Raw genomic sequence first — 26,328 nt, forward strand, 5'->3', positions numbered from 1 at the left:
GACACCAGAAAAGGATTGTAGGGCCAAGGAAGAAAAACTTGCCAGCTTTTGACATTCCCGCAAGGTCTTTCCCATATTCTTCGTAAATAATCAACCGTTCTTCAAAGGTTAGTATGGAACAAGGCGTGTCTTTGGGTGAAAGGGAATTGGGAAAGGGCGGTGGGGGCTTCTCTACTGTTAAACCAAGGTAGAGGCAAGCAGAGAGTCTTCCTGCTACATGAAATTCATGTAAATCTGTGCAATTGGTTAGTTACCAATTCTATAAGTTGCTTGGGTATGGAACCAGTATTTGCTGATTATGTTATATAAGTCTGAGTTGTGAAGTACGTCACTCTTATAACATTTATTTTTAAAAAGTTTGCACTTGGTGCAATCTGATTGCATTTTATTAACAGCTTAAACTTCAGCTGATGGTTATAATAGGAATAGATACCTAAGTAATTAGCTCTGGTCATCAAGCTTTTATTTCTATTCCTTAACTAAGATTGATGAAGTCAAGAACCAGGGATAAGATTGTTAGTACAGCAGGTGCAGTAGCACCCCGGGCCTGAGCTGTGTGAGGCCCACAACACCCCAATTATGGCTGTTTATTTACCACTCAATTTAAGGGTCGAGTGACATATGTTCATTAGGACCAATGACACCCTTCCTACATTTTCCGTCAATTGCACACACCATATATTGTGCAAGTATTTTAAAAAATGCACGTATGGAAGAAGGAAGTACAGAAGGTTAAAGAAGGATTAACACTTCTCTTGGCCAGAGAGTGTGCACAATAATGTACTGAGAACAGACAAAAAATACAAACAAAAAAATAATGTACAATGAACAAATGTGTCTAGGTAGGTACACAAGAAAAACAAAGTAAAAGTTACTGTCACTATGGATGTAAAATTCCAGAAAAATCCAGGTAACTATTTTAGATGAAGTAGTACTTGTGGAGAAGAATGTCAGGGAGTTAACCAGCAGGAGGGATGTAATGCTCTGATTTAGATGTGTACACTCTGGTTCAGCAGGATTCAACCATAACTTGTCGAATCATCATCCATAAATCGAAGAAAGATGTTTATCTGCCCCCACCACTTGTAACATTTGGAGGGGGAAAAGGTTGCGCTGCATGATGTGTAATTGCGCTAGATATGCCGAGATCCACTGTCACTGTACACCAGATATGGCTGTCAGTGTGCACGGTCAATAACATTCGTTGTACAGCCTACGATGGGTAGCTATGCGGATAGAGTTGGATGAACTTCTTACCCCAAGGGTGCGGCAGGCGGAAAAGCGTAGCCTGGCGCATAACACAGGCCCCGCATCCCCGCAGTGCAGGGGGCTCCCGAGCTGCGAGGGGCCCCCGAGGTGCAGGGGGCACCCTCAGCACAGTACTCAGGCATGAGAGCTCCGGATTAAATCCGGAGAGCGGGCCCCTCATGTACCTTGCAGGAGGGCCCTCTCAACTTTTATTACACCCTAAGTTTAGCACTTTGAACACTTCATTGAAGGATGAAAGACATGTCTTTACCCAAAAAGGCAGTAGGCGGAAAAGCATCGCACACTCTACACATCACTGAAGGTTGAAAAAAAGGTCTTTAAAATGGTGGTGGAGTGACGTCACATGTTTTTGATGCGGGCGTACGGCTCCGTGACTAGAAGCACATAGGGTATGCTGCGATGTGGGAGTATGCAAGCCGCAGGAAAGAACATATACGGCCTGGTGGGCGATGTTGGAGGAAGCAGGCCACAGGTCTGAGAACCTTTGCGTCTGGCCGGAATCGAGGTCGGAGCGAGGTGTGGAGGTGTGGAGAAATGCAGGACACACGAATCAAGGCTGGCAGGAGACTTGGTCTTGACGAAGATGGGCAATCAGTTGAGTGAGCAGCCGTGGACGGTAGAAAAGTCCAGGTAGCAGGATTGGTCAGGATCATCCAAGAAGACAGATGCATGTCGTCGCCAGAAATCTGTAGTAACTACGCAGAGAAGGTAATGTTTTTCTTTCCTGTAGTTTATTCCTTAGTTTATTCACTTAGTTAAGCTGGTTGCTTGGGAAATCATGAGGCGACTCTCCAATCTGGGGGCACATTACCCAAGTTAGGAAAGGTGATGCTGGCCAGTGCATGGAGCAATGTCAGACTGGGACAAAAAATAGACCCAGGCACCAAAATAAAAGTGGCTCCATTAGCAACACAGATCGTTAAAAAAGTGGCCCACATTTGCACATCAGACCAGTTTTAAAAATTACACCCACCACTCTCCATGCTACTTGGGCACCTGGGGGGGGGGTAATGCTTCCAGGCTGCTTAGCCTTCACTTTGCACACCCTCTAGTCAGGCGGTCCCAGGAGGTTTGGAAGTTGCTTGAAACAGGAGCTGAGGCTTCACAAGCAGTTCATCCCTATATGGAGGAAGTACGTCAATTTGATCGGAGTTTGATGCTAGGTAGACTGTCCCAAGGCAGGCTGCTATACCCAGTATGCCTGCTTTGCATCTCTGCATGGACCATGGGGAGACAGCCTTATTTAAAGGCCAATGGCTTATCCCATGGGTAGGGCTGGAAACTAGCCGAAGACCTAGGCTACCTGGACAGGCAAGCTGTGGACACCCTCATACCGCCCACAGAAAATGACCAGAGGAAAATGTCCCAGGTACCCTGTCCTTCCTTGTCTGGAGCTTTCTGGTAATCTGTGAACACTAGATAACAGAGGCGGATGTTTGTGCAAACATAAATAATCTCTTGGAACCCTGCCAGGGACAGAAGCTTCACATTAACTCTCATTGTGAATTCTAGAGTAGTTTTGATGACCTGAAAATATAGACATCTGGTTGTACTATGCATTCCAATAGGTGGTGGATGTGGCCGTCTGCTTGTACGAAGGAGGCAGGCTGGGCATGGAGGGGCACCCCAGATTATTGGCCGAGCCTCAATCCTTGGGGACTGGACCCTGGGGAGATTTTTGCAGCAGAGAAGTCACTGACAGGCTTCTGAAAGGCAACAGTGGGTGCAAGAGCCACCCAGGGCCAACAGACAGAACATAAGGCACGGATCCTTGCCCTCGACCAACAGACATGGCCTAACAACGTCAGAGCTTTCAACCCTACTTGAAGTGAGGAGACCTCCCCGGGCCCCTGGAGCCCGTGCTGAGCACTGTGTGATAACATAGGCTTGCAAATAGAGCACACTCCCCTGGCCTCCTGGAGCTCTAATTAGGATTTATCAGAGCTTTCATCCATGAGGGAGGACTGGGAAACCATTCCCCTGGTCTGCGAAGCGATATCCAGGACACTTTGTGACACTACGTTCTGGTGAATGGAGCCCCGGCCAAGACAGAAAGCACCACGAGCCTCCTGCAGTCGTGACTGGGACCTATCAGAGCTTTCCACCACATTAAAGGTGGAGAACCGTCCTCTACCCTTTGGAATCCCATCCTAAGCATTATGTGACACCGCAGACTGGCTAATAGAGACCAGGACCAGAGGAACGCACTCCATATCTACTGGAGCTCCGGCTGGGACCTGCCTGTGCTTTACACCCTGTCCTAGAAGTGGAGCCGTCCCCAGACCCATGGAATGACATTCTGGGTACTTTGTGACACAACTAGGAAGCTAATTGGCCCAGTTCATGGTACCCCGTTTCTGCAGATGTCTTTACCATGACATGTCAGCGCTTTAATTCTGGAAGAGCTAAGGAACCCTCCCTGAGTCTGTGGCGCCCAGTCCTGGGCACTTTGTGACACCACAGGCCAGTGAATGGAGCCTGGGGAACTCCAATCGGGCCAGACCAGAACACTAACCGAGACCTGCTGGAGCTTTACACCACATCCAACAAATGAAGCCTCCCTTGGCCTGCAGAAGTGGATCCTAGGTAGCTTTCAACATCAGTTATGGGTGCTGAGAGCCTGAGGTCTCAGGCCGGTGACCTGGGCCTGCTATATCTAGTACCGGGACCTGTCGGAGCTGCAGCAACTGGAGAACGATCCTTGGACCTTGGGGCCCGGCTCCTAGAGTATGTAAGGGTGCCACTTGCAGGTCAATAGGCCTGACAGCCCTGAATGTGCCTAAAGTCAGCCTTGTCCCCATCTTTTGACTGGGTAAGGGTCTAGGTGATGCGACAGTCCCTCACCCAACAGTAAATATCTGGGGATGTTGACTTGGCTCTCTGGTAGCCTGAGTAGCAAGAGTTGGAGCGGGACTTCTGTGTAAAGGCACCTGGCCATATGGTTCATAAGCTGCAAGGACATTTTAAGTGAGTCCTAATCGTGACTTTTAGGGCTGGACATATCTTGAACTCTTGAGTCCCGCCCACGAATCATGTGTTCTTTTTGTAAACAAAATTTCACCAGTGACATTGGTGTGGTAAATTTCGAACACACCTAGGCATGATAAAGATCGACCACGGGGAATTTAATACACCCCTATATAAAGCCTTTCATTTCCTTTTTATTGTGTAATGCTTGTTAATTTAGGTAAGTGTTCCAGAGTATGTTTGAGGTGTGACTATTAAGGTTAATGACTGTAGTGTCTTAGTTTAGGACACTCATCTATCTTCTATGTATATAAAAACGAAAGTATGTCTGTTTGTCCTTTATGCATTACTACACCATTCATACGATCGCCATGAAACTTTGGGAAGTTGTTGAGCACACTCCCGCGAAGGTTTCTGGCAAATCAAAAAAGTGTTGAAAGTTGTTGAATACCCTCCCGCAAAGGTTTCTGGCAAAAAAAAAATTGTTAAATATCGGCCCCCCGGCCCCCCAGGGCCCTCATAATCTTTCCAATACTGAACGTTTACAGTTTACGGTGCGACTCGCTTTTGCAATGACTATCAACAAAGCACAAGGACAATCGCTGCAAGTATGTGGACTAGATTTGGAGAATCCGTCTTCTCACATGGACAACTGTATGTGGCCAGCTCATGCGCCGGAAAACCTTCTGATTTATTCATGTACGCACCAGACGGAAAAACAAAAAATACTGTGTATCCACAAGCGCTCAAATAAATAAACAGAATTAAAACAACACTTTAAAATGTTTTCCATATTAAAATGAATACGTTTCAATAAAAATGACACAATGTAAATTGAATGTTATCATAACAAGTTTCCTTAGATTTCATTTCTTCTGAGATCGCAGCAACGTGTGATGGGTAAGCTAGTATGACAATAATTATTCTTTTATTTAATGTAAGCATAGCAGCGTACTAGCGATGTAGTACTGTTCATGGACACTAAGGGTGCCATTTGTTCAGGGCACTGCCAACATAAGATGTTTTTTAAAAAGTCCATTTGCTGACATGTTTTTCAAATTGACCACCCTCCATCATACTGACTAATCAACACAGGAATCATTTAGTTCAGAGAGACGAGGAAAGAGTCTGTCAAATTGAGACAGTGGCTTGTTTCTGGAAAAGTAGCGCACTATGTGTCACCTGAGATAACTACTATCCTGACACGTATTGCATATATTTGGTATAAGATGGGTTCTTGTGGCTAAACTGCATATTTTAGAAACATGTTTGAATCCTGGCCACTGCACTTGAATAAAAAGGGTGCAACTACGGTCATTTCATATATTCCCGTCCCTAAAATCCATTTTTTTATACTTCACTGTAATATTCTTGCTCTGATGACTCATATGACCTCACATCTTCATCCGTGTTTTGCGGCAAATCGAGGCATGTGTTGTGTGCACGTGTACTTTTTGTCATGTCCCTGCTTTTAGGGTAAACCTTATAGCACATCGGGTTGACATGTAATATCCACGGTAGGAGTGGCTCGGTTACCTATGGCTCTTTGGCACTTGCTATTTTAACTTCATTCTTGCATTTAAACTAACCCTGGGCGGAGTTCGCGGAGTGGGGCTTCGCGGAGCTACGCGAAGTGGGCGAGAAACTACGCCCACCTCCGCACTCCGCGTAGCCCCACTCAGCAAACACCACTGGCCGCCAGCCCCGCCACCCGCCTCTCTCCCGCCCTCCCTAAATACTTTGAAATAAAAGAATCAAATAATTTAAAAAGCACTTACCTTGCCGCCGCTGCCCGCCGCGTCCCCGGGGCTCGCTATCTTCCGTCTTCCGTCCTCTATACTAATGCGCATGCGCGGGCGGCCGCGCATGCGCATTTTCTCGTGAAAATGCGCATGCGCGGCCGCCCGCGCATGCGCATTAGTAAAGCGGACGGAAGACGGAAGATAGTGAGCCCCGGGGACGCGGCGGGCAGCGGCGGCAAGGTAAGTGCTTTTTAAATTATTTCATTCCTTTATTTCAAAGTATTTAGGGAGGGCGGGAGGGAGGCGGGTGGCGGCCAGCTACGCTCCGTCTGCGGAGCGTGCGTAGTGCCGCCTGGCTCCGCCAGCTCCGCAAAATGCGGAGTAGGCGGCACTACGCACACTCCGCAGACGGAGCGTAGCTGGCCGCCCACCGTTAATTTAAACGTGTTGGTCTTTTGGACTTATAATATTGTACTCACCACATTACATAAAGTGTGTAGCATTGGTTTATGACAGTATCTCTTTATGGTGGCAGACTTATGTAACTATAGAATCCTGTTAACTTGTTATAATGGGTGAAATAATATAAAAACGATTTTCCTTAAGTAATTGTATGCACATATAAACTTTCAGCTTTGAAAAACTTAATGACAAAACATTTGTTGGCTGAATAGGTTAATTACACAATAAGGCATAAAGATAGCACAACATTCCCTTGGGGCCACCGTGTAAGTACTGGACGCTGTGAACCTTATTTTATCCTTATGACTCTAAACTGCTTGAAATTGAACTTGCACTAGCCTAAACTAAGATGTACTGTCTTTCCTCTTGAAGTGATGCTGTACCAAATCACATGTTCATTGTTGTTGTTACTTCTCAGTTCTAAATAAATAGTTTCAATCTTCTCCCAAGAAGATGGCGAGTGTTACCAGGGGCATCTAACCATGTTGTACCCAACCAAGGGCATACCAACTGTCTCAGACTATCATTTATACAATGTGTCGATTATAGTGCCTGAATAAAATGTGAGTGAGACTGTATTCAATATAAAAGTATTATGAGAAAATCCTCAAATGTATTCTGTAGTAAAATGTTTCTTCTTGCTTCTTCCCCACTGGTGCCTACTCTGAGAACGATGTACCTGCTTAGTATTGTATGAAATCCTTTGTCTCAAGTCTTATAAAAAGACATACTTTTCCTCTGTAACCAGGAACCCCATTCCCCACTTTGTAATGCAAATCTATGCTGGATATTACATTGAACTTTACTGAGGTAAGGGGGGACACCATAAAAGTCTCACATTAGTGATACAGCTTGGCTTGTCAGAATACTACCCCTCCATGAGGCATCCAAAAGGGGAAAAAACACACTCACTCTTCTGCACCCAACACCTGTCTTCCTGTACGACTATCGTAAAATATATGAAACCTATCATACGTTCATCAGCCAGTCATAACAAAGACCATGAATAACTTTTCCAACACTCCATCCAACCATACTCTCCCACATATTACTGTAAAGGCTAATCCCTCTAAATTTCAGCAGAAAGGTCTAGTGCTTGCAGGCATGTCTTTGAGGCGAAGGCTGGCTGGCCCACCAACAAATAATGTAGGGATTTCCATACAGTATGAATTGCATTGGAGCTCTCCACCAATTACCAGGTCACCTTTTCATCACCAGTACATTCTATAGCCTCAATTGCCAGCTTGATAGAGAAAGAACCCCTAAGCACTGCCAAACCCAGGCCTGATTCAAGGGCCTCATCATTTTGTTTGGAATCAATGTTAAAATCCGAGGCCCACTCATGGGTCTTCTATTATTAGGTATCATATCACGTCTTTAATCTTGTATGAAGCCGTTCCTCTAGGCTCCTTTAATTATCACCCAAAATTGTATAGGCAAAAGAGGAGGTTGTCTAACTGTTGTGTTCAGGCAAACTTTAAATGTCACTAAAACTGACGTCATCTCCATGCAAGGTTGTGAGGCCCTCTTCATCAGTTGCAACTCTACACCATTTTCCTCCTGCAACTTCTTGCTCCTTTACTGACCTTCACCTAGCAATGCAACATTTCCAGACACACTTCTAGACACGGTTTCAAACCTTATCCCAATACACTCCAACCTATGCATTCTGGGTGACCTCAACATTTGGTTTAACAAACCCAATATGCCCCATCCAAAAACAATCATCACTAGCCTAGACGCACTGAACCTGCATCAGATGGTCCACAAACCCAAACACATTGCTGAACACATCCTAGATGTAATTTTAGCAAATACAAAAATAGTTACCTTTCAAACAATGACTCCACTCACATAGTCAGGCCACCATTTGCTTGCTTTCGAACATAAAACAACACTAAGCGACATACCTAAGACCACCTCACGTGCATCCACCTATCGACTGTGGAAAAAAACAAATGTTGAACACTGTAAAAACACAGCTAACATCCAGTACAGATCGAGGTACAATAAATTCAGTTAAAAAAATTATATGAGTGGCTACATGAAGCTTTTAATATCCTAATATTACTAAAAACGTCACAACAGAATGAAAGACAACAGGCACCTTGGAGAAATACAAAGCTAGAAGAGAGAAAACAACTAATTAGAAAGCTGCAACATGCCTGACTCAACACAAACACCAATCAAGAAAACTTTGCCTACAGAAACGTAACAGATTATAAAAGTCAGCTATCAAAAAAGCTAAAAAAAAGATACTATTCAGACAGAATTCAAAATGCTAAATGTGCAAAAACCACCAGCACCAACCCTTTTCTAAAACAACAATCCAAGAATACACTAACCCAGCCTCTCCATTTCTTCCAACAAATGTCGCGCAATTACTTTATGAACCTGGTCAAAGCAAGCAAGCCTGCCGGCAGCCCTTCTGATCCCTGTCCACCACAAACCTTCAAGACAACTCTTCAAACAACCTCTGCTGCCACACCAGTAAGAAAAATCATCAACAATTCCTTACCTACGAGAACATTTTCAGAAGAACTAACAAACTCCTACATACACTCATTACTAAAGGAAACAAATCTGGACCTGCTGAACACTGACAACTACAGACTGATTACAAATAGACCTTTCCTGGGCAAACTGATGGAAACAGCAGCATTCACCCAGATGTCACAATTCATTGAAGAGAATGTCATACTTTCAGACTTCCAAACGGGATTCCATCCAGGAAGAGGCCCAGAATCTGCCTTGATTGCCATCTGGGATGATCTTAAGAACACAGTTGACCAGAACGGGGTTGCTGCACTACTTCTCTTGGACCTCTCAGCTGCCTTTGACATGGTTGACCATGACACTCTAATACAAAGACTCTATGAAGCTGACACAGAGGTGACTACTGCAAACACAAGGAGACGAAGGACGGAGCCTGAAACTTTTCAGACACTCACCCCCAGTCACAGATCTGGGTTGAAACCATAATCGTTCTCTAGCTCACTTCGTTACCCCAGTTCAGACCCAGCCATATGCAAATCAGTCTTGACCCTAATCCTCATTGGAACAGTCCAGCCCGAACTGCCAAACCAGGTCTTCCCCTGTTTGTTTTGTTCGCACTAAGTTGGCAGGGTATGCCCAGCCAGACATGGGTCCCTTTGCCACTTTGGCTGTCCAGGCTGGACTGTTCCCAAGACGAACAGGGTCAAGACTGATTTGCAAATAGCTGGGTCTAAACTGAGGTGGCGAAGTGAGCTAAAGAACGATGATGGATTCAATCTAGATCTGTGACTGAGGGTGAGTGTCTGAAAAGTTTCAGCGCTCCGTCCATCCTCTCCTGTTGTTTGACAGAGGGTACTACTCTCAACTGGATCACATCCTATCTTCACAACAGAACTAATGTCATCCATACCCCCCTTTCTCTTCCAAACCATACTTCACAAAAGCAGGGATCCCTCAAGGCTCTATCATCTCACCTATGTTTTTCAACATCTACATGACGTCATTACTGGCACTGATCAATCAATTTCACCACATGTGCTATAACTATGCAGATGACACACAAATACTCCTTCACCTGGAATTCCCCAAAGACATTAAAAACTCACCAATTTTCAGTTGCCTCAGAGCCGTGGATAAATGGATGACATGGAGCCATCTCAAATTGAATGCTTCCAAAACGGATATACTCAGTTGTGGCGATTGGAATTATGACCCACTCGCTGCATGGCCTGATGATCTGAGAACACTACCTAAAGTTTCAAAGGAAGTAAGAAACCTCAGAATGACCATGGACTCCAAGCTATCAATGAATGCCCAATTGGACAAACATGCAAGATCAAACTTTGTTACTATAAAAACTCTGAGGCACATCTTCCCCTACCAGGGATTCCCACACAAGGTCCAGGCTACGATCTCTCTTGATCTTCCAAAACTCGATCACACCAATAGACTCTACCACGTATCACCTTTGACAACTATGAAAAGACTACAACAGATTCAGAACAGTGCTGCCAAACTACTCTTACATATAAAATCCCAAGCCCACATTTCCTCTGCCTTGAAAACCCTACAGTGGTTACCAGTTGCCAGAAGATCCTCGTTCAAGCAGCTTTGCATCACTCACAAAGCGATACATGGAACAGGACCGCTCTTCATCAGAAATAAAAACACAAAATACATTCAACACAGGAACCCCTGCTCTAGTATGGCACCTTGCCTCAAAATCCCACTGTACAAGTAAAAACCCATGGGTTGGCACGTCCTCTGTTTAAGGAGCCAAACTATGGAACTCTTTACTCCCAAACATAAGATTCACGGATAACCAACTCATGTTCAGAAGACTACTCAAGAATTGGCTCTTCCCCACATAACTACCATACTCAAACATACATATACAGCATATCCCTCTGTATATAAACATTTATTTGGAATAGAGGTGTGTACCTACATATGTGTATTGCTTTGTATAAACATGTATAAATATGTTTTTCAAAGATATAGATATTCGTTAGTTCCGATTAACAAATGTACATATTAATTCTAGTCACATTATTCTATGTTTAATACATATATATAAGTGACTGAATAAATAAGTAAATCTTTTATCATAACTATTTATCTACAATTGCTTTACTATTGAATTACAAAAATAATCACAAACAAATAAATTAATTTAAAGCACAGCAACACTTGAAAGTCTGAGTTTATTAAATGTAACTTTAATCTACATATATTAGCTTCCTTATACATAGATACCTTCTATGTAAATTTTTCTTTACATTTATTACTTTGCTTCTTATTCAGCATATCCAATGCACTACCCTATATCGCACCCTATATCTCTCGCAATATATCCTCTACCTCCACTGTGACTCATCCTAAACCTCATTCCACTACTCTCTCTAATGCACTACCCTATGTCTTGCCCTATACCGCTCTCAATATATCCTCTACTCCCATTCATCCCAAACCCCATACTACTAATATGATCCCCAAAATAACCCTTTCTAGACTCTTCCCGCCTTGACCCCTCCTTGCATCATCTCACACCTTTTTCACTATTCAGATCTCCCAAACAAGCCTTTCTAAACCCTTCCTTCTAACATTTTCCCTCCACCTCCCCTTTACTCCTCCCAAACCCCCTCCTACTGGTATGAACCCCAAAAAACCAAAATACTTTCTAGGCCCTTCTTTCTTCTCTCCCTCCGCTATTCTTGTTACTATCCAAATAACAGACTAACACTCCCACTGCTCAAATCAAATTAATTTTAAATGTCCTTACACAAATTCACCACTAATCCTTTTCCGGTTCCAGAGTATCCTGCTACTCGCCGAAAAGTGCTACAATACCTCCTCAGAAGCACTATATAAATGCAAACCCTTCCCTCTTCCATGCCTCCACTATCCTTTTCAATCCAAATAACATACTAATATGACCACTGCTAAAATTAATTTTATATTTCCCTGGACTAATTCACCACAAATCTGTTTCTGGTTCTGGAGTAGTGTGCTACTTGCCAAAAAGCAGTTCAACACATTATAAGGGGTAGCAAGCGCTATATAAATGCAAACCTTTTCCTCTTCTATCCCTCCACTATCCTTCTCAATCCATTTAAACCCTTCTATGCTGGTGACGGAACCACTCCGTCACCAGCCTCGGACGCGCTCTGCTGGTGACGGAGCGGTTCCCTCACGGGCCGCCCGGTACGCCTGCGCTGCAGCGATTTCGCGCCTGCGCTGAGCGTTCCATTGAGTGGGCGGGGCCGTGACGGAACCGCTCCGTCACAAGCACAGCGCGCCCGAGGCTCGTGACGGAGCGGTTCCGTCACGAGCATGGGAGCGCCGCGCGCCCCCCCCCCACCTAGCGCTGTGGCGGAATTACCGCCGCAGCCAAGGGGTTAAGAGACTAACTTATCCACTGCTCAAATTAATTTAGTATTTCCCTGTACTAATTCACCACAAATCCATTTTGGGTTCTGGAGTAGCGTGCTACTCACTGATAAAGAGCTTCAACGCCTCGTCAGGGGTAGTAAGCGCTATATAAATGCAATTACAATTACATGTGATCTGTATTCTTTATTGCTAACCCTGCTTATGAGATACTCATAATGTATTTTTTTATATTATTTTATTCTCATAATGTATTTTGCTTAATAATTCTTTACATACATTTCTAAAGTCGTGACCTGTGTCTTTCATTCTTACTGAGAATGTCACAATCTCTATTACTGAATTGAGACCACTTGAATTAGAGACAGGTCCAATGGCGGATGCGCCAAAGTCCATATAGGGACTACATTGCTCCCGGTCCGAGCCGTTGCTGTGCATTGGGTAGGGTTATCAGAAGACTGATTTTCACTGCTGACAAGTCCTTAATGCCTTTTTCTGTGGGTCTTGCTGATAGTCATAGCTAGGATGATGAATATAGGTGCATTTCACAATTATAAAAGGAGTCATTGAGGCAAATAAATGCCACAGGGACTGCCAGTCTTCATTTAAGGTGGACTGTCAGTAAACTTGAGAAGAAATAGTCCTCTCTCATTGTTGAACTACTTTTGCTTTGTGTCTATATCATATATTTTAAATATAGCTCCTGACAAATAAATGTTGTATGTATTTTTATAAATCTTCACAGAATCAGCTACAGAAAACAAAATCGGAACTGGAGGCTCTAAAGGCGGGCACAGCAATGATGCAGCATGAATTGGCCCATGTGGAAGTGAGTCACACTTTTTGTTTTCTCTATTACATTTTTACATTGGAGCAGAAAGTACCAGGGCTAGAAACTGAAGAAATGCAGGTTTCCTTTTCGCTCGAGGACAGAGTATGTGACATGGAATTTGTTTAGACCTGTGAGCTTTTGGTGTCTGAGGCAGACATTATCCCTGTGTCCTAATGTCCTTGTCCCAGTCACTTACTTATGCGGTGATTCCACCTCATAAGTAAATGACTGTGACAAGGACTAATCGACTAACGATAATGAAGTTTACCAGAAAGTAACCGGGGCAATTCGTGCCCTTCTGTCAGGAGGGAACTCTCATAATTCCCTTGGTTCGTATCACTCACTGAACTCAACACTACAATGGTATCCATCCTTCTACCCACTCTCAAGTCTCAGTAATATTGGTGAGTACACATCATATGATGGATCTTCTTGCAAAGCAACTAGGTTCGCTTGTTTCTAAAGGTTAGTCATTTTGGTCATAAACCATGTGACTGCTATGCACTACAGTGCTTTTTCACTATCATGCTTAGTCAAGAAAAAAACTTGCAAGCCTGGATCAATAAAACAAAATTCAAATCTAGCAGCTATTTATCTCGCTTAACGAAGTAAACTTCTTTATATCTACTCAAGCAATAAAAGGTTTCAGCACTTCTGTTTGTTGTGACATTAATTCAACTGCACCATTTTGGTGTATCGCTGCTAAGAGCGTCACCAGAAAATTAAAATACCGCCACTTGAACCATATCTCTACTCACACTGAGTACATGAGGCAAGAAAACCCTAACATCCTTTGGAGAGTTACCTTCTCTCTTCATCCATCCATCCATCCATCCATCCATTCATCCTTCATCCCTTCCTCTCTTTGAGGCATCCACCGATCAATAGGTTCACATAGCGTGGCTAAAAGATTAATAACCAAGAGATGGAAACACACAGACAGACCCTCCAGTTGTTAACAGCTGTAGAAAAACCCTCATAGTATGGACACAAAATGAAAGTACATCACTACACAAAGAAGAAATCGCCCAACTGCGTAAATATCCCATTGTGCAGCATTGGGACACCATCCCTGCAGATTTGAGATGCGTAGAGGGGGAGGGAGGAGACAACCCCTCACAGGTGGACGATATGCAAGACGCGGACATGGACTCCTAGGCATGTAGCTCTTCCAGTTCAGGATGGCAAGAGGGTTGTTATGTAGGCAGCGAAAGGTATCTTGAGGGAGACGAACACTAATGCAGGAGTGATCATATCACACATCCCACTAGACACTTCTTACAATAAGAGGCAGAGGGATCTGTTTCAGAGCGGTTGGATGGACGTTACTTATATTATACAAATGCTGACCCGGGTGCAGTGGATAAATGATGACTTTGTTTGTTTGTTTATATATATTTTAAAAAAGGATCATTGTTTGCTTTATCCTTTTTTCCAATTGCACGCACAGTTACGGATATTTACACAAGACGCCATCCGGGTGCATAGACGCAACGTTAAAATTATGGAAATCAAACAAATAACTGGCTGTTCCAATGGACATAAATCATTTCCATGCTTGATGTAGCCAACTGGCCCCTTATGATATATATTTATACTGTTATATGTAAAATTGAAACATGCCCTTCAAATGTAAAACTTACAAAATGCAAATAAAGATATTTAAAAAAACACAAAAAACAATAGGTTCACATAGCCATCTATCCATACTTTCACCCATCTAACCTTTCACTTTCCCCAACTTTACCCCACCTTTCCATTCATTACCCTTCCACTACTCCTTCACACATTAACCTGCTCTGTCATCCACCCATCCACCCATCCTCCCATCATTCTTTTGACCCTACCATCCTGCATTTCATCTTTTTTTCCTTAACTTTAACCTTTCCTTCTTTTCATTCGTCCTTTCTCCTCCCATTCTTTCTTTCCTCCTTCTATTTACCCAACTTTCGTCTTTCATCATGACTTTTTCTTTCTTACCTTTCTCTCATGCTTACCTTTTAGGTCTCGCCTGCATGGGCATGCGCTCTTGCTTGAGAGACTCTTGTGTTCTGTAATGGGCTTGGAACCCGCCCATTGCTTACCATTCGTTTACAGCATTGTCACTCTTCTGTGTTCACTACTGATTGGGCAACGCTTGTTATGTGTCATTCCTTTTCCTTTGGTATTGCATGTGCCAAGCACCGATTAATTAACGTTAATTAGAGTCTCCCCCTTGGCCAGTCTCTTGTCTTGCTGAGATTCAGGTACTCATTTTTTTTTTTTAAACAACGTTATGACGTGGTCAACGTTGGCCACGGCATACCACTTTTTTTTTTACCTTCCCTCACTCGCCCCCATCCTGTTTTCCACCCCCATTCTATTTCTTCTGCTCATGCTGTGATTCACGTACTATTTATTAAACAAATAACAAAAAAACACAATGAAGCGGTCAACGCTGGATGCATCGTAGTGCATTTTTTTAACATTTCCCCACCTCCCCATCCTGTTTTTTGTCCCCCCTCCATCCAGTTTCTTATCCCATCTGCCATCCTTTCTGTTTCATCTCCTGTTTCCGTCCCTGGTTCTTCTCCTGCCATTGTAGGAAACTGGTTCTAGCATGCTTGTTTCCAGTCCAGGCAGGACCTGGCATGGCCAGGCCTAGACCTGGCCTTGCCTGACTGTTCCCATGGGGAGGAGAGTATGGCTGGTCCAAACTGGAATGGCATGGTGAGGAAAAAAAACTATGGATTTAGGCTCTGAAGTCTGAATGGGGGTAAGTGTTTGACCTTGTTCAGCATTCTGTCTATTAATTGTTCTTTTTGCATTTGTCACCCCGAGTGGGACGGGTACACCCAGACATGGGTCCCGTGTTCACCATGCCACTGGATTCAAGATATCCTGGCTGTTGACGGGTGATGCCCTGAAACCGATCCTAGGATGCTTGTTTCTGGTCCAAGGAGGACCTGGCCTGGCAGTTTGGGATGGACCGTTCCCACGGGGAGCAGGGTCAAGACTGACTTGCATATGGCTGGGCCCAAAATGAAATGGCGTGGTGAGCAAAAAAACTAAGTATTTAGCCCTAATGTCTTCTGTTCAACAGTTTTTCTTTTTGCAGTTATAGCTCCAAGGGCCTTGACCGTTTACATTTATTTACATACTAAAGTATCTCCATCTCTTACTTACTAATATGATTGACAACTTTGGCTCTACAAGTTGACTTATACTGCCAGAAAAGCATTTATACATACGACCATGCTGTAATGATGAGGATTGTTTGCTGAACGTGGCTGCATCTCTAGTTGTTTTTATCTTCCTCAACACAACTTTCAAATATTGCTTCTGTTAAGCGCACAAACTTCTAGCTCTGACCTCTGCTGTGTGTCTGGAATGAACGACATTATATAATAATCAGGCAAAACTATGTATTGCTCCATGAGCATTTTTAGAGAAAAGTGGGTCATTTCTGTAGTATCCTTCTGTAAATATTCATTGTGTTATAAATAAAATGGAGTCGCTGACTTATTTTACATGTTGTTGCTACCACACCTTCTTCGATTCAACTCCCCCCACACACCACTCCCCCATCCCCATTACCCACCCACACTTGATTGCCAAAGACCTGAAATTCCTGTGGAATAAGTAGCCTTTTCCAGTCCTTGGCGCAAAAAGCTAGTCAGGGTAGTTCGTCGAGTGTTTGAGTTTCCGGGTTCATGGTGAATAGTGTCTCAATTCTGAGTTGACCAAGTAAGGTCTTTTTTTGTGATTTACAGACCGTCAACTAGAGGAAACAGTTCCTTTTTTTAGGCCTCGGACTAGCGTCCACGCAGTGGGCGGATTCCGAGATTTTATGTTTTGCAGTATGGGGGCTTAAACCCGCCCCTCTTCTCTATTGGCTGGCCTCGTAAATCTGGCCAGCCATTGGAGGAGAGGGGCGTCACTCAGTTCAGGCCCTGTCTTGAGCAGATTCGGGGGTGTTTTTCTCTCTTTTTTAAACCCGCCCCTTTTCTAGTGGTGGGCGTTACACCCTCCCTCTCGCCGAGGTCCCAGTCTATTCCTCCTGTAATGTACCTTTTGCTACCTTTTGCTTGTATTTTGTTTGCTCACAATTGTCACTTTTGCCTCATGTAACTTAACGTCTGCTTTTGTAACGTGTTCACTCGTATCGTAATCTTCTCATGGATCATTTCTGTTCCTATTGTGAAGCGCTCTGACGCACCGCCTGCAGTGACCTGAAGGGGCCGCCGCGCTGCCCGCGGCGACCCGGAAGTGCTTCCCTCCAGGACCCGGATTTAGACCGGGGTTTTCCTCTTTAACAGCATTTGCTGGACGTGTGTGCGACCAATTACCAAGGACTGCCTCATCAGCAGGAGCACAGTCCTTCTACTACTCTTTTTTATTAATTTATATTTCGTAACATAGGCAACAATAAGCTTCGCGTGTGTTTACGAGCAAAAGTCAAGTCCCTCTACTACTTAAAGATGGCGAACATCTGAAGTGAGGTATTCGGTGCACGAGCAGCGTGTGCACCCTCTAAAGCATGGCGCACCAGCAGCGTGAGCCGCAGGTGTGCTCGGGATAGAAACACCTGAGCACAATTCACTCGTGCACAAGTGCACACAGCCTCGCCGGTTCTCACCAGGCACAGTTTCATGAGCCCACTTTGCTCAATGTCACCTTTCAAGGGGTGTTTTCCCATGGCTCCCTGTGCACTGCTTACTCAGCCCTTTAAACATGAACACAACGATGGCCACGCCTGCTCGAATCCGACTCCCCCTTCCCCCCTACCCCCCCAGCAACTTTCTCCACGGCCTCAGCCTTTTATTTCTTTTCATCTTCCATATATTTTTGATTCCTTTATTTGTTTCTTTTCTAATTCCTCTTTCATTCTGTGTATTTCCTCTCCTCCTCTTTTATTACTTTCGCTTCTCTTTCCTTCTGTTCTAATGACCCTTTTTTTTTCTATTCCCTTCTTCCATTCTGTTAATTTTCCCTCCTTTACAATTTGGCCCTTCTCTTAATCTCTGATCGTTTGCTCCCGTCTTTTTATTTCCTTTTTATTTTTGTTCTGTTTTACAAGAGCACGCTTCCGTTGTTTGCCCTAAGCAGTTGTCCAACTCTTTGTGAATCTCTTGAAATGCAGCTATTAAAGCCTCCCCCCCTCTGCGCTGTATTGTGCGTGCACCTGCCCCCGCCTGTCCCCCACCCATGGGTGCTGTGAACAGACAGCGCCGCGGACCCCACTTTGGCGTTCATTCCGTGCGGGTCAATAGTGAAACACTCATATTGATGCACCAGCGTTCACACTCATTCTACCTGAATTGTGTTTTTTCAGCTGCGACAGGGTTTGGGGTGGGGGGCTACGTGTAAAGCGTTCTCTTACAAGCTGCAGGCGGAAATTAAACATGTTAAAACAAAAACGGCCCCATACTTTATTTCTACTACTCCAATGTTCGTTATATATATATATTTCTTTTCAGTTATCGGCTGTTTTACCAAGTTGTGGTCAGGAATGAATGCCGATAAATGGTGTTTTATATGCAAAATGTTGACTTTTGTAAACCCCCTTCCATGCCACGAGTGAGCATTGATATAAATAGTTATAAACTTGTTCTGTGATAGTGGCGACTGGAACAGATGGAGCTCTGTGTTTAAATGGATTTGTGTAAACGTAAAAATGTTGGTGGACTGCTTCCCGCTTCCCAAAATGCAGATACTGATGGTTAAGCTCAAGAGAAGTTTAATCATTCATACTGGCTCTCGAGTAAATGTTGCAAGGTGTACTCTCCCCTGTATAGCGTGCACTCTTCATTTGTCGGAGTATGTATTTTAATTTAAGGTTGGGATTTTGTTCTTTACACTGCTCTCAGCCTCTCTGTGTGTGTGTGGGTCTCTGTGTGTGTGTGTGTGTGGCTCTCTGTGTGTGTGTGTGGGGGGGCTCTCTCTGTGTGTATGTGGGGGGGGCTCTGTGTGTGTGTGGGGGGCTCTGTTTGGGGCTCTGTGGGTAGCTTTTTTTGTAGGTGGCTCTGTGTGTGGGTGGCTCTGTGTGTGTGGGTGGCTCTATGTGAATGACTCTGTGTGGGTGGCTCTGTATCTGTATGTGGGTGGCTTTGTATGTGTGGCTCTGTCTGTGTGTGGCTCTGTCTGTGTGTGGCTCTGTCTGTGCGTGGATCTGTCTGTGTGTGTGTGTGGCTCTGTGTGTGTGTGTATGGCTCTGTGTGTGTGTGTGGCTCTGTGTGTGTGGCTCTGTGTGTGTGTGGCTCTGTGTCCGCTAATATTCTCTACTACTCTCTAATGTTTACTGTAAATGACAATACCATTTATTTATGTTTTTAAAAAAAAGAAAAATGAAAAAAATGCCATTTGCAATGCCAATAGCTCTAACATTAATAAAGCCGAGACCATTGCATTGTAAATGCTTGTTTTTCTAGGAGTTCACCATCCCTATTCCTTTCTATGTTATTTACAGACCGTCAACTAGAGGGAGCGGTTACGTTTTTCTAGGCGTTTAGCGTTCCTATTCCTGCGCATGTTTCTTTTTCAGCATTTTCAGAGTCGGCACAAGCAGCGAGAATAGTACATCATTTTTTCTTTCTTAAGAGTCAATTATTTTGGCAGTTAAAATCTTAGAATAAAGAATACATTTTAGCATACCTAAGAAGTGTATATAGTTATAAGCAGGGCAATAGCCAAACATTTTTTTGTCTAATAAGACGATAGTTGTTGTAAACAAATACTTAACTGTCTCTAGAGTTCCTGCTCTTTTATTCTCCAGTCCCCTTTTTTTCTGAAGACGTAATATTATCTGGAAAACATAATAAGAAAAAGAGTTATTATTAGAACCAGAAAATTCCCTACTTTCATAGAAAAAGAGAAGTCTAAGAGTTTATATTAAAAGAAAAAATACTTCAGAAGCAGAATATCTCGTCTTGGAAATTTCTATTAAGTAGAATGATAATAGAAGAGTGGCATTAGTCTAGTCTATTTGGGGTATGTACTTAACGTTTGTATGAAAAGTTATTCTTTCAATTACATAGTTCTTCAAATTATTGCGCTACAGAATAATAAAGAGTAAATGGTTGTTTGCATACAATTATTTTACAGCTCTTCTTACCATTTCCAAAAGTACTCGCTAAAGAACTAAATACAGCATATAGTGGAGTACAAGAAGAAGAGGAGAAGAACCGTAAGAAAGACTTGGCTGTCGCTTCTCTTTTCCCATCCCCTGTCCCCCCTTTAAGTTCTTTTGTCATTCTATATATATATATGTTGAATGACTGAGGAAATTGGAGAGGGGTATTGGAAACGCTCATCGTTCTGCTCCTGTGCATTAAAGTGGTAAAGCACCTGACAGATTTCAATAACCGAAGACAAGTCTGTGCTGGCGAAAATGTCACATGGCTGGTTTGTAGGTAGCAACTACGTCATCACTAAACCGCAACCTTAGTTGAGCGCAGGGTTTAACTTAATAGTGGTGGAGAAATTTGTAAGATATCGCTTGGGCATACTAGCTATCCTCCCTCATCTACCTCCATGGAAACAGAATCTAGGAGTAACTACTTGCCACCTATGTGGAACTGGAAGAGAATACATTCCACACATAATATGTACCTGCACAAATCTACTGAAAGATCGACGTTCAATGCTCCACACTCTTTTCAATCAAAAAGGAATTTGAACTTGTAAACAGGCAGTTCTGGCCTGCTATGACCCAACTGCCATACAATTTACCTGTAGCTTCAAAAATGTTCTCAACATAGTAGAAAGGAGACTGGCTTAACTGCCACCTTGCAATTGGAAAACAGGAGAGCAATCTGTTAAATGTGATTTAATGGATTAAATGCATTATCTTATTAACTGTTTAAGACCCATTCGCCTTTGATGGATTTATCCAGACCACTACAAGCCCCTGAAACTCTTGCATCAGTGATTAACACTCGCTACTCATGCTTTTAAAAGTCTAATTCATATAGTGAAATTGTACTGCTCATGTATACAATTGATGCACTGACACTTTATTCAGAATATCCTCACGTTTTTCACCGGTCCACAAAACACATTAACAAAACACATTAATATAACAGTCTGTTCTGAATAGTGACCATTACTACCCTGCCATCATGCCGCCTAAGAACTCTACTTTTTATAGTAAGCAAGTCACTAAGCACTTGGTACTGCATCTTGACTTTTTAATGGAAACTGTTATAGTTTTTCTTTTTTCGTAGTCCGTAAGCATTTTTATAATCGGAAGTTTTAACTCTAATGGCTCACAATTCACTTATCTCTTCATTTTATTTCTTTGAAACAGCATACCTAACTCATGGTTAAGAATGTGTATAATGTCATGTATATGCAACAGTTTTTATTAATCATGCATAATAAACTTACTTGCTTACTAGACATAGCAAGTTGTTCCTCGCACTAAAAAATAAAACATAATATAGCAGTGGGCGGAGATCTAGCAATAGTATTGTACATAGTGCATTTTATTAAAGCTCCAACACAGTTGCCAAGTTTAGAAGCAACCCATTGACCACCTAGGAGCAGTAAATCAATGATACACTATGAAAAATACCAATCCCAGATGACCACTCCGGAAACATCACACTGGGTGGCCATTTTGGAATAGTATTGTGCACTGTGTTTCGTTATTGTGCAGATACAAGATGGCTGACATAATGCTTCTATACATAGTGGCCATCTTGTAAGAAAGTGTAAAACAGTGATACACAATGGTCATTACATTCCAAGATGGCTGTCTGTTTTAGAAGCCATGGCCAAACGGGATGCCACAAACTGCAGCTGACGCGGCAAGCAAGTGCCCCCATAGCACTTCCTGAGCAGCTCTAGGTTGTGCTCCCCCCAAAAAACGAATGAACAGTGGCTTATAAAAGGGGAATTGAAAAACCGAAGGACTAGTCCACCATTCCTGGCATTGAAGCACACTCATCTTCAGCAGCTGTGCATGTGTATTCAGAAAAAATGAGGTTACTCATAGTGCAATAGAGCCGATGACTGAATTGGGCTGACCCATTACCCTATGCAATATGCTGTCATGGGCAAAAGCAGAATGTGAGTGACACTCAAAAAGACCACTGACCCAAAGACCCACTCTGTATGTGTATGAATGTATGTGTGTATATATGTATATATTATTTGTAACTATTTTGATGTTACCGCCTATCAGAGATTTAAACCTCAAAACTCCTCCTATGAGAGGCAGGCAAGGATTATCACAGCGCAAATGATATACCTCCAGGGTTTGTAAATTGGATGATCAACACCAAACACCTTGCATACTAAGGTAATTTGTGAGATTCCATGTAACAAAATATCTGTCTATAGGCATTAACACTGTGTAATAACAATCCAACTTCAAAGATCTATTGGATTTAACATGAGTTTGAAATATTGCATCAGGCCTACTACCTTTGTCATAATGTTTCATAATAAAACAGATGAGAACTATGGCATTTGCCTATCTTTCCATTTGAAACATTCCTGCCTATAGTCTTTATCATTGGCCTATCACCATGACAAACCAAGTCCTACTGTATCAAGCTTGAACTTTCCTACAAGGCAGGGTATCCCTACTCTGCCCCCTTATGTCATTTTTAATACACATTTTCAGAACAGGGTACCAAGTCACTGAGTTCTTTAATTTTCGACAAACTATTTTTCTGTTCATGTTGCAGCCAGCCAACCGAAGTGCTTGCTCCAAAAAAAGCCCCCAAGCCAATCACAAGTCTTTAATTTTTCAATTTAGGCTCAACTGTCAATATATCTATACATTTCGAACCATAGTTTCTCCCAATTTACAGAACGGATTTACAGAAAATCAGAAAATAACACACTTTCCATTTAAAGATTTAGCTTTCAGCCAAATTTCGTGTAATTCTGTTCAGCTGTTTTAGCTGTAGCTCCATCTACAATTCTTCATGGAAATTGCATGGGGAAATTGCATTTTGGATCCCCACCTTTTTCAAAGCCCCCACTTGATGAAACACCTTTAAACGTTCCAAGAAGGAGATGAGGTGGATTATCCTTTTTTAAATAAAGTTTTGTTAAATGCCGCCAAAGTTATGAGCAAAACAAAAAACTTTCTTCCTATGGAGAGTCTGGCTTAACTATAACTACACAGTGGTGACTGCCATTGTGTAATCATGAAAAGGTTTAATATAGTATATTTACTACACTGGTGGTGCCAGCACCAGTTTAGTAGTAATTAGGTCAGACCTATAGGAAATGCTTTGTTTTCTTTTTGATTTTGGCACTATTTGCATGAATCTGCAGTAGCTTTCCATCCGCTTTGGCTCCTTCATGCAAGGTTTTCCCCTGATCTGCCAAGTGGGGAAGGGGGGAGAAGAAATATGGGGGTCCCAAAAGTGGAATTTCCCATTTTAATTCCAAATGGAACGTTTGCTATCTGAAACTGAAAAACGGCTGAACAGAATTACACAAAATTTGCCACAAGCTTAGAATTTTACTCAGAAAATATGCATTTTGTGACTTGGAGAAAATCAGTTTAGTCATTTTTGAGAAATTAGCATTTTAAAAAAAAGCTCAGGTTGGGCATGAATGGGTTAACCCCCAGACAATGTTAGAAATAGCTGGGTTGTTGGGCCCCACACGTAGGATGTGAAGTAACGCCAGACGCCAGATCTGAGCTGAGTCGCGTTGCAAGGAGGTGTGCAGACTTCAGCAAGCTGCTACAAATGGGCAACGTATGTGCTAGAGAGGGGAGGTTTCTGACTCTGGATCGGCTTGGCAACTTGGTCATAAGAACGGGAGGCTGAGCTTAACCGTGCAAGGCGAGGTAAGGCCCGAGCACAGTAGCAGTAGTTAGCGTGAGCCATGGCCTTCAACAGAAACGCAGTCCAGTCAGGACTGGGCCCGGCTTGCGGCTGGCCCGGTGTGCTCCCGCTCCCATAGATAACTATGGATCCACTAATTTTGATCACTGTATTGACCGCAGGGGTTTGGAACTGATTAGCATACTCTCTGATTTTAATCTTGTCGATGTAATGAGTGTAGGGCATGATATGAATTTTCCCTACGCCCCTACGTTTAAGGGCAGGGATAACGGTTCAATTATCGATTACATTTTTACATCACCTGTGCTAACGGACTGTTTAATCAAATCTTCTGTGGTGCAAACGTCCTTCAGCGATCATAATCCTTTGTTTGCTATTTTTAACCTCGCACCCAGTCCGATTTTTATGAATTTAAATGGAGCAAGGGATATCACACCCTCAATTGATGGCCTTCGCCTTAAATGGAGAGGAATTGATTGTGGGGCCATTATAGATACGATTCGGGAGGCACATCCGGATTTACTGAAATGCCTCTCCTCCCCAAGTACAAATAATGAAGAACTGATTGCTGATTTTGAAGCTTTATGCACCAATATAAAAACTCTCCTCTCAGTCCCACTCTCTACTGACCATAAAGAGCCACGGTGGTTTGATACATCTTGCTCCGTGGCCAATAGAGAGTTAAGAAAGGCCCTCTCTGCCAATCCCAGGTGTAAGGACGTTGTTCGAGCTGCCAGGAAAAACTATAAAGACAAAACATCGAAAAGGAAGGCAAATTTGCTCTCCGATCACTGGGATAAGCTGGTTATCAGCGCCAATCTGGGTGGCAGCGGCCCATTTTGGACGGCAGTTAGGAAAACGAGGGAAATGGGCAAAGAGCTTACAAAAATTAGTTGCAACATAACCAGTACAGCCTGGGAGACCCATTTTTCTAATATTTATGCCGCCCCCTCTGATGAGCAACCCCTCCCTAACCTGAACCAAACAGCAGGCTTAGAGATCTCGGACTTAGAAGTCAGGAAAGCTATCAAAGAGAGCCTAGGTAACAAGGCGCCCGGGCCGGACGGCCTCCCTATTGATATCATCAAATTTAACGTTGATCTTTGGACACCAATACTTTTAAACATTTTTAACAGTCTTCCACATGTAGCCATGCCTGCCACCTGGGCTACTAGTATTATTGTCCCCATCTACAAAAAGGGAGACAGATCTGACCCAGTAAACTATCGTCCCATCTCCCTCCTGGATAATACTTTAAAAATACTAGGACGAATAATTTATAACAGGGTACTGGAATGGGCGTCTGATTCTGACTTTTTAGACCCCTGCCAGATGGGGTTTAGGAGTGGGGTAGGAACAGTTGAGCAATGCCTAAACTTAAAATTGATAATAGATAAATACTGCATTGCTCGCTCATCCCCCGTTTACCTAGCCTTTATGGATCTTTCATCCGCATTCGATCTTGTGAATAGATCCAAGCTATGGTTAACCCTCCTGTCAAACGGTCACGATGCCACTCTTGTTAGATTCTTAGCCTACCTCCATACTGACTTGAAAGCTCGGGTACGTATCGGGATGGGCGGAGAGGTATCGGGAGCCATCAAGATAGGGAGGGGGGTGAGACAGGGGTGCGTTTTAGCACCCCTGCTGTTTATCATCTATATTAATGGCCTGTCCAACTGTTTAAAGAAAGCTACCCCCGATGTCCCAATCATTTTAGGAAATCCCTTGCCCGTACTTTTATACGCAGACGACGCTGTCCTTATGGCACGCACACCTAACGCCTTACGTCTGCTTGTACATAGTTTTGTAAATTTTATGGAGGGACTGGATTTGAAAGTAAATTTTAAAAAGTCTTTTATCATGCCCTGTGGGCCGGGCAAAAGGAAACTCGGCACTATTCAAATTGGAACAGATAAACTTGAATCTGTCCATAAGTTCCCTTATTTGGGGTTGGTTTTCGCTGCGAACGGCTCTTGGAGTGGGCATGTGGCCCACGCCACGAGCAAGTTCTCGAAAGCCAACAATTCTGTCCTGAGTCTCCCCCGCCCTAAGAAAATCGGCGCCACTAAAGCTATTGTTAAAATTTTTAAACTACAGTGTTCCCCTGTTGCCACGTATGGAGCCGAAGTTTGGGGATCGGCCAGCAGCATTGGTATTCAAAGAGAGGAAAACCGTTTTTGCAGGAAATTGCTGGGAGCACCAATTTCCTCTTCCAATTTCATTTGTCATAACAAACTCAACCTCCCTTTCATAAACGACTTTATTAAAGTAAGACCAGCACTCTTCTGGATCAGAATCTGGAGGAATGAGGCAGCTGCCCTTACGCAAAACATCATTAGGGACTGCCTTAATAGTGATAATGGCATGCAGATCC

The 26,328-nt window shown here is 43.3% G+C and overlaps 1 protein-coding gene across 1 annotated transcript in view; it reads left to right on the top strand.

Moving 5' to 3' along the window:
• The window catches only part of LOC147697775 (E3 ubiquitin-protein ligase TRIM39-like), a 367,381-nt gene that overhangs the window by 15,294 nt on the left and 325,759 nt on the right, over positions 1-26,328 (top strand). Inside the window, exon 2 of the mRNA XM_086933341.1 lies at positions 13,072-13,155. Coding sequence (XP_086789467.1) covers positions 13,072-13,155 — 84 coding nt within the window. The remainder of the gene's footprint in view (positions 1-13,071; positions 13,156-26,328) is intronic.

The sequence above is a fragment of the Lissotriton vulgaris genome, chromosome 8 (assembly GCF_964263255.1).
Source record: "Lissotriton vulgaris chromosome 8, aLisVul1.2, whole genome shotgun sequence".
Lineage (NCBI taxonomy): Eukaryota > Metazoa > Chordata > Amphibia > Caudata > Salamandridae > Lissotriton > Lissotriton vulgaris.